Genomic DNA, 10,017 nt, shown 5'->3' on the forward strand with positions numbered 1-10,017 from the left:
ATATTGTGAAAACTGTCATCATGTTGATGTATTGGGAAAGCCCTGCTGTAGCCCTCTCCAGTGGCATGCTGGGCTTCTGTGATCCCTGCTGTCTCTTGAAAGAGCTATATGTAAGAAATTAAGTAGTGACTTCTGTTTTCCAAGGGAAGAGGTGGCAGACAGTAGAAAACCCAAATTTAAAGTCTTTTCTCTAGAATAAATTATTGTTCTTTGTAAGGTTCAAATTTTCTATATGCAGTGTTGATTAAGAACATGATAATTTTGTGGTGCTATACTGTATCTTTAAGTATGCTCATCTAAATAACCAAGTCTGCGTGTTAGAAAAATAGTTCCTTAACCAGATAGTTGTACTTAAATGTCAGCTCTGTGTCAACGCAAAACCTCTGTTTGGATGTGCACTCTGTTAATATTGATTAAAATTGCAGTCTCAATTAAGTAGAGTCTGGCAATAGTGCCCTCGTGTTGCTATAGGCAACCAACGTGTTGTAAACTTACTGAATATTAGATTTCTATTTAATGTTTCCATAGTCTTTCTGGTAGAAACAAGGTTTCTTCCCATAGAAGAAGAGGGCTCTGATAGCCCTGTGAGTACACAAAAGCAACGCTAACAAGATCAGTGATTTAGATTTCTGTTTTCAATTGATTATTTTTTAACATCTTTGCACTGTGGAATAGGATTTCTGTATAAGTCTTTCCTTTGCTTCCTGGGTGGTCAGAGGCAAACATTAGAACTACAAAACATTCATCCTGTATCTATAAGGTTAAAAAGTGAATTTTGAGTTTACACTTCAGCAACACCTCTGAGATTCTGGCAGGTCTCCCTGTGAAGGTACCGGCCACCTCCTTGAGGAACCAATAAGGCAGGTGAGGGCAAAACAAGACTGTTAGTGTCAACTTTCTTTTGGAGCTCAGCGGCTCATGGCTTTCCTGGATGTGGTGGGAATTCTCTAACAAAAACAACCCAAAGAAAAATTAATCCTATCCTGGCAATGAAATCTAAATAAACAGTGTAGGGAACCTTACAGCTCCAGAGTGCTAGACACTTCTGTCCCACAGACAATGTCTAATGTGATCTTGCAGCATTAATTTTTGTCTTCATACGCTCTGGCTGTTCTCACTGAAGTTCAGATGGCAGTCAACAGACATCTTAGGCTAGAAAGAGCCTTTTGGGATATCAGTGTGACATCCACATCCCCTATTCTCCCCAAATAATCACCACCCTTCTTGTTCCTACAGACAGCATGTTACAAGCTGGCTTAATGCAGAACCTAAAACTCTGAAACGGTTTCACTTTTATATAGACCAGAAGTATATGAATGTGCCTGTACCAGAAATAAAAAATATTTCTGTTGTGGTTTAACCCCAGCCAGCAACTAAGCACCACACAGCCGCTCGCTCACTCCCCCCCACCGGTGGGATGGGGGAGAGAATTGGAAGGGTGAAAGTCAGAAAACTCATGGGTTGAGATAAGAACAGTTTAATAATTGAAGTAAAATGAAATAGAAGAGTAGCAATAGTAGTAATAATAATAATATAATAATAGTAAAATAATACAATAATAATATACAAAGCAAGTGATACACTACACGATTGCTCACCACCTGCCAACCAATGCCCAGCACATCCCCGAGCAGCGATCGCCCCATGAGATCATGGAACAGATCCTCCTAGAAGCTATGCTAAGGCACATGGAGGACAGGGAGGTGATTCGAGACAGCCAGCACGGCTTCACCAAGGGCAAGTCCTGCCTGACCAACCTAGTGGCCTTCTATGATGGAGTAACTACATCAGTGGACGAGGGAAGAGCTATGGATGTCATCTATCTGGACTTCTGTAAGGCCTTTGACACGGTCCCCCACAATATCCTCCTCTCTAAATTGGAAGGATATGGATTTGATGGGTGGACTGTTCAGTGGATAGCAAACCGGCTGGATGGTCACATCCAGAGGGTAGTGGTCAATGGCTCAATGTCCAGATGGAGAACAGTGACAAGTGGGGTCCCTCAGGGACCAGTGCTGTTCAACGTCTTCATCAACGACATAGACAGCGGGATCGAGTGCACCCTCAGCAAGTTTGCGGATGACACCAAGCTGAATGATGCAGTTGACACACCTGAGGGATGGGATGCCATCCAGAGGGACCTGGACAGGCTGGAGAAATGGGCCTGTGTGAACCTCATGAGGTTCAACAAGGACAAGTGCAGGGTCCTGCACCTGGGCAATCCCCAGTATCAATAGAGGCTGGGGGATGAAGGGATTGAGAGCTGCCCTGTGCAGAAGGACTTGGGGGTACTGACAGACGAAAAGCTGGACATGAGCCGGCAATATGCTCTCACAGCCGAGAAAGCCAACCGTATCCTGGGCTGCATCAAAAGAAGCATGGCCAGCAGGTCGAGGGAGGTGATTCTGCCCCTCTGCTCCGGTGAGACACCACCTGGAGTACTGTGTCCAGCTCTGGGGTTCTCAGTACAAGAAGGACATAAACCTGTTGGAGATGGTCCAGAGGAGGGCCACAAAAATGATCAGGGGGCTGGAACACCTCTGCTATGAGGAAAGGCTGAAAGAGCTGGGGTTGTTCAGCCTGGAGAAGAGAAGGCTGCAGGGAGACCTTATTGCAGCCTTTCAATACTTAAAGGGGGCCTACAAGAAAGATGGGGATAGTCTTTTTAGCAAGGCCTGCAGCGACAGGACAAGGGGTAATGGTTTTAAACTAAAGGAGGGTAGATTTAGACTGAACACAAGGAAAAAATTTTTCACGATGAGGGTGGTGAAACACTGGAACGGGTTGCCCAGAGAGGTGGTAGATGCCCCATCCTTGGAAACATTCAAGGCCAGGCTGGATGGGTCTCTGAGCAACCTGATCTAGTGGAAAATGTCCCTGCCCATGGCAGGGGGGATGGACTAGATGACCTTTAAAGGTCCCTTCCATCCCAAAGCATTCTATGATTTTATGATACTATCAAGTGACCCGGAAGAAGAACGATTTCAAATGGGGCCCTGAGCAACGACAAGCCTTTGAACAAATTAAACAGGAGGTAGTCCATGCAGTAGCCCTTGGGCCAGTCCAGGCAGGACAAGATGTAAAAAATGTGCTCTACACCACAGCCAGGGAGAACGGCCCTACCTGGAGCCTCTGGCAGAAAGCACCAGGGGAGACTCGAGGTCGACCCCTAGGGTTTTGGAGTCGGGGATACAGAGGATCCGAGGCCCGCTATACTCCAACTGAAAAATAGATATTGGCAGCATATGAAGGGGTTCGAGATGCTTCGGAAGTGGTTGGTACTGAAGCACAGCTCCTCCTGGCACCCCGACTGGCAGTGCTGGGCTGGATGTTCAAAGGGAGGATTCCCTGTACACGTCATGCAACTGATGCTACATGGAGTAAGCGGGTCGCACTAATCACACAACGGGCTCGAATAGGAAACCCCAGTCGCCCAGGAATCTTGGAAGTGATCATGGACTGGCCAGAAGGCAAAGATTTCGGAATATAGCCAGAGGAGGAGGAGGTGACGTGTGCTGAGGAGGCCCCACCGTATAATAAACTGCCAGAAAATGAGAAGCAATATGCCCTGTTCCCTGATGGGTCCTGTTGTCTTGTGGGAAAGCATCGGAGGTGGAAAGCAAACCTATCTGGGCTGCCACACTGTGGCAAGATATCGCTGCCCGGATAGAGAACCGGGTTGTAAAAGTACGTCACGTAGATGCTCACGTACCCAAGAGTCAGGCCACTGAAGAACATCAAAACCACCAGCAGGTGGATCAGGCTGCTAAGATTGAAGTGGCTCAGGTGGATCTGGACTGGCAACAGAAGGGTGGATTGTTTCTAGCTTGGTGGGCCCATGACACCTGAGGCCATCAAGGAAGAAATGCAACATATAGATGGGCTCGTGATCGAGGGGTGGACCTGACCATGGACACTATTGCACAGGTTATCCATGAATGCGAAACATGCGCTGCAATCAAGCAAGCCAAGCGGTTCAAGCCTCTGTGGTATGGAGGACGGTGGCTGAAATATAAATATGGGGAGGCCTGGCAGGTTGATTATATCACACTCCCACAAACCCGCGAAGGCAAGCGCCGCGTGCTTACAATGGTGGAAGCAACCACCGGATGGCTGGAAACACATCCCGTGCCCCATGCCACTATCCTGGGCCTTGAAAAGCAAGTCCTATGGCAACATGGCACCCCAGAAAGAATTGAGTCAGACAACGGGACTCATTTCCAAGACAACCTCATAGACACCTGGGCCAAAGAGCATGGCATTGAGTGGGTATATCACATCCCCTATCATACACCAGCTTCCAGGAAAATCAAACGATACAATGGACTGTTAAAGACTACACTGAGAGCAATGGGTGGTGGGACGTTCAAACAATGGGATACGCATTTAGCAAAGGCCACCTGGTTAGTCAACACTAGGGGATCTGCCAATCGAGCTGGCCCTGCCCAATCAGGACTTTTACGTACTGTAGAAGGGGATAAAGTCCCTGTAGTGCACATAAAAAACATGATGGGGAAGACAGTCTGGGTTACTCCTGCCTCAGGCAAAGGCAAACCCATTTGTGGGATTGCTTTTACTCAGGGACCGGGGTGCACTTGGTGGGTGATGCGGGAGGATGAGGAAGTCCAATGTGTACCTCAAGGGGATTTGATTTTGGCTGAGAATAGCCAAAGAAGTGAATTGTATAATGATGTTATTTGCTATATAGAATCATAGCATCATAGAATCGTTAAGGTTGGAAAAGACCCTTAAGATCGTTGAGTCCAACCGTTAACCTAACACTGCCAAGTCCACCACTAAACCATGTCCCTAAGCACCACATCTACACATCTTTTAAATACCTCCAGGGATGGAGACTCAACCACCTCCCTGGGCAGCCTGTTCCAGTGCCTGACTACTCTTTCGGTGAAGAAAGGTTTTCCTAATATCCAACCGAAATCTGCCCTGGCACAACTTGAGGCCGTTTCCTTTTGTCCTATCACTTGGGAGAAGAGACTGACCCCCACCTCACTACAACCTCCTTTCAGGTAGTTGTAGAGAGCGATAAGGTCTCCCCTCAGCCTCCTCTTCTCCAAACTAAGCAACCCCAGCTCCCTCAGCCGCTCCTTCATATGACTTGTGCTCTAGACCCTTCACCAGCTTCGTTGCCCTTCTTTGGACGCGCTCTAGCACCTCAATGTCCTTCTTGTAGCGAGGAGCCCAAAACTGAACACAATATTCGAGGTGCGGCCTCACCAGTGCCGAGTACAGGGACACTATCACCTCCCTGATCCTGCTGGCCACACTATTCCTAATACAAGCCAGGATGCTATCAGCCCTCTTGGCCACCTGGGCACATTGCTGGCTCATGTTCAGCCGGCTGTCGACCAATATAATACTATATTTCATCACTTCTACGATTACTATGCGCCATATCAACAGTATACTGTAAGAATCACCCAAATTAATGAAGAATGAACTTTGAGGAATCCGAGCAAAAAGTGCAGCGGTGATGGAACCAGAACTGACTTCAGCATGCAACAATCCAACACCACACACCATCTCTCCTGCCCAGAAAGACTGTTATGACAGATGAAGCCCAAAGTCATGGACTAAATGAACTCAACAAACGTTTTAGAGGGATAGCCCATAGACTAAGGGAATGTTATCTGTGTGTGTATATATATCAAAAGACTGTAAAAGTGGTGGTGATTAATTGGAATGTATTGGAAAGGGTAAGACCTGGGCATGACGTATATGGTATGGAATAAGGGGTGGATACTGTCCTGGTTTCAGCTGGGATAGCGTTGATTTTTCTTCCTAGTAGCTGGTATAGTGCTGTGTTTTGGATTTAGGATGAGAATAATGTTGATAACACACTGATGTTTTAGTTGTTGCTAAGTAGTGCTCACACCAGTCAAGGACTTTTCAGCTTCCCATGCTCTGCCCGGTGCACAAGAAGCTGGGAGGGGACACAGCCAGGACAGCTGACCCAGACTGGCCAAAGGGCTATTCCATACCATATGACGTCATGCCCAGTATATAAAGCTGGGGGAGTTGGCTGGGGGGCAGCGATCACTGCTCAGGGACGAGCTGGGCATCAGTTGGCGGATGGTGAGTAATTACATTGTGTCTCACTTGCTTTGTATATTATTATTGCAGTATTATTATTACTACTACTATTTTATTTTACTTCAATTATTAAACTGTTCTTATCTCAACCCATGAGTTTTCTGACTTTCACCCTTCCAATTTTCTCCCCCATCCCACCAGGGTGGGCGGGAAGTGAGCGAGTGGCTATGTGGTGCTTAGTTGCTGCCTGTAGTTAAACCACGACACAAAGTTATACATAACAATGCACCTTCGAGCAGAGAGTGAGACAGACTGGAGTAAGCAGAGAGGAACACGTAAGGGAACCTTTTCCAGATGGGTAACAAACAGATAAACACATTTGAGTGTTCTGCAGAAAGCAGCTGGGGCACACCACACACAAGCAAGCATATAGCATCAAAGCAAAGCAGCTACATGCTCATAAGAAGTCTTTGACTACTTGGTGATGATCTAGCATCTCCCATGGCTGCCAGACAGCTAGCCTTCCTTCATAAGTGTCATTTCAGAAGCTATCAAAAGCCCAGGACCACTCTACCTGCCCATTTATGCAGCCACAAAGTCCCACAAGCCTGTCCCACACTTCCTTCTCTGGCAAGATTGTCCAGGGTCCCAATGTAGTAGTGTAACCATTATGTCAACTTCTTCAGAGCTCATTAACCAAGTATAATTGTGTCTATGAAGTAAAAAAACATCCTTAAGTGAAAAAACACATACCCTGGCATGAGGGGGGGGGGGGGGGGGGGGGAGGAATAAAAAACCCACAAACCACAACCCCTCACAGATTGCTTTTTTACATGAAACATTTTTTGTGAGCAAAACTGTAATTTGACAGAGATGTTTCTTTACAAAACACCTGGATTTTTCACACGAGTATCTAATAGCAGTTTTGCACTAAGAGCAATGGCTATAAAAATCAGCCATGGAGAGCATCCTGGAGGTCCATACCACAACTCATGCCAGACACACTTATTTAACACCCATCCCGTGCAAGTATCCCGTCCTTGGGGAGCACCTCTCAGACCAAACTGCGCACAAACACTGTCTAATTCTTCCCCCAGACCTCACATATATTGTAAGACTCAACTAGAACCGCACCAGTCTTCTGCGCCTCCAGCTGCTCAGGTGCTCTGGCTGGTCGTCCTTCCTCGGACGGGCTCCTCAGTCTTACCGCCGCTTCCCACCCCCCCGGGGCACTCCCTTCCCCGGCGCTGGAGCCCACCGGCCGAGGCGGTGGGAAACGCCCACCCCATGCGCCAGCCAGGCCGGGGCGCTCCGGGACGCCGCTGCGTTTGGAGGAGCGACCTTTCAACAGAGGCAGAAGCAGAGCCGCTGCCGCCCGCCTGTCCCCGTGGGCGGCTTCCGCCGTTGCTACCGACGGCACCCAGGAAGATGCCGGGGGCGGGGGGGGGGGTGTGTGTAATGGGAAAAGAAGAGTACGACGGAATGGCCGGGTGGGCAGCCGTGACCACGGGCAGCCACCGATGAGCACGGCCCCAGCAAGGACGCTGAGGGGAGGACCCTTACATAACGATCGCGGCGCGCGGGCCCGACCTCAGCACCGCCGCCCCCGCCCTCCAGCCCCCTGGCGAAGCGGCGGCTCCTAGAGACGGCACGGCCCCACCCGCCCCTCACCAGCAGCTGCATGTCGGCGCGAACAGCGGGCACCTGGAACCGGTCTATCTCCTCCATCATGATGGTGAAAGCGAGGCGGGAAAAAAGAAGAGTGAACGCGGCGAGACTCCTCAAGCGCCGAGAGACGACAAAGACGACACCGCCACCCACCGCAGGTGCTGCCTCATCATCGGTGCTGCCTCATCGTCGTCGTCGTCATCGTCATCGTCGTCGTCATCGCCACTCGCCGCCGAAGTGACTCAGCCGCACCCGGAAGCGGCGCGGCTGCTACCGCCCCGTTCTATATTTGCATATTCATGAAGAGGGCGGGGCCTCTAGCAATAATTCCGGGGCCCGGATGCTCAGTTCCCTGAGGCGTCTGCTCCACTGTTGCTGGGACATACCATTCCCTTCCCTCAGGGGTGAGGTGGGGGGGAAGGAATAGCCAGCACCGACGGCCTGATTGGCCGCACGCCGCTTCCGGCACGTTGCCATGGTTGCCGCTATCAACTTCCGGCCCGTAGTTGGTCGGGAAGGCGTGGGGCTGTCGTGAGGAGTGGCCGGTGGCAGAGAGCCGCTGCGGCAGCTGCCATGTCAGCGAAGCCGGGCAACAGGCACCGGCAGGTAAGGATCTGTCCCGAGCGGGTATCGTAGCAAGGTGAATGCCATGCTCCCGTGTGATAGCGCTGTGGTGACGTCACCACCGGCGCCGTGACGTCACCCCCGAATGGCGTCACTGCAGTGCTTCGTGCTGCGGGGGGATAGCGGTTCATACGAGGGAGCGTCGCTCTGCGGCCCTGCTCTGGTTCTGCTGCCTTCAGCTTCTGCTCTGAGTGGGTGCTGCAGTGTCACTGGTGTAACACCAGGCCCACAATGACATCATCATTCCCAGCACCACCACAAGTTACATCACCATGCATAGCCCAGCTCATTTCCCTCCGGGGTGCCCTGCAGAGTTGTAACCCCGCAGGGCTCGGTGGGACACAGGGGCTCAGCACAGCCCCTCCTTGGCACTGCTTGGTGTGTGGTTACATCATGTTGCATTGCTCTGTCCCTGCACTGAGGTATGTCATCACCTTGCCCGTGACACCCTGCATGTTCCGTGGCACTTCTATGCATTGCCACCCTACTCAGGAAAACCAGCACATCCCAAAGCCACAGCACTCCACACTGTGTCACTGTACTGTTGCATCCCTGTGAGACTACAGAGGTCTTCGGACATCATTATGTCATGCCATTTTGTCACTGTTACAGCATGTGACACTTCCCTTCCAGGACAGGTTTTAATGCACTTGAGATGTCCCCAGTCTGTCAGAGAATTTTTAAGGGATGCTGAATTGACAGGTTGAAATCCCCGTTTTTAAAAAGTGTTAAAAAATGCTTTCAATTATACTTAGCTGTAACTTTTATTACTTTCCTTTTGTTTTACTATTTGGTCTTCTCTCAGTTCTGACAATGAAGTGACATCATCTTCTAACCTTCGTGGCCCTAATCTTACTCTGGGAGCAGCAGCGTGGGTGGATGTGTGTCTGTGAGACCTCACTGTCTGCCTTCAGGCTCTGCATGGGCATGTCTGCATGCATCCTCTCACAGGATGAAGGTCTCAGTCAGATTCATTCCTGGATCTCATCTGCTACTGGAGTACCAAAGTGTTTGATTTAAAAGCAGAAGCTGACCTGGCAGATAAAACCTTCTTCATAACAGGTTTAGGTCAATCCCAATGTATTTGATCTTTGGGGTGGGGGAAAGAGGGTTAGCATAGGTGGCCCAGAAGTGACTGAGAACAAGCAGCCTGCTTTCTCAGTCCAGAACACATGCCAGAAAGCCATAACTGACCAAGGAAAGCAGAAGGAAAAAAAGAGGGACCGATGTGATGGTTCAGAGCTGTGAGGTGATAGCTGAGATCCCTGGACAATCCCAGTGGTCTCTGAGGGGGTCCAGACAGCAGGAGCTTTTTCAACAACGAGGGAACAGCAACCCTTGCTGATCATCTGGTTCCCATCTAATTACCCAAGGGTGATTCATCTAGACTCTGGTTTATCCATACTAGGGCTGTATAGACTCTATACAGACCTATGTGACTTCTGAAGCCTGAGCTAATAAACCCCGCTAAGTGTGAGCTGACACTGCAGAACCAGATCAGATCTCCCTGCTCCTGCAACCAAGGGTTGGAGCCCAAAAACCAGAAGTACTGAAATGGTTCTGCATGGGCCTGATGTCTCTGGGAGCCATCTGGGTATTTCTGCACATGTGGTAGAAGGGCTTGTGGACTTTAGAGTAGGCAAGAATAAGAGAGAGGATCACTGTGACATTCCT

The 10,017-nt window shown here is 49.6% G+C and overlaps 1 protein-coding gene across 6 annotated transcripts in view; it reads right to left on the minus strand.

Annotated features, from left to right (window-relative positions):
- The window catches only part of LOC309601621 (protein FAM219A-like), a gene marked incomplete at its 3' end in the record, with an annotated part of 124,675 nt that extends 116,767 nt beyond the window's left edge, over positions 1 to 7,908 (minus strand). For 4 of the 6 annotated variants that reach the window (XM_082334762.1, XM_082334761.1, XM_082334759.1 and 1 more), the window contains exon 1: positions 7,723 to 7,908. In XM_082334762.1, the coding sequence (XP_082190888.1) occupies positions 7,723 to 7,782 (60 nt within the window). In that variant the 5' untranslated portion in view covers positions 7,783 to 7,908. The remainder of the gene's footprint in view (positions 1 to 7,722) is intronic. The other 2 variants (XM_082334763.1, XM_082334760.1) reach the window with 1 other exon arrangement.
- Between the last annotated feature and the right edge of the window lie 2,109 nt (positions 7,909 to 10,017).

The sequence above is a fragment of the Platalea leucorodia genome (assembly GCF_965183815.1).
Source record: "Platalea leucorodia genome assembly, chromosome: W".
Classification (NCBI taxonomy): Eukaryota; Metazoa; Chordata; class Aves; order Pelecaniformes; family Threskiornithidae; genus Platalea; species Platalea leucorodia.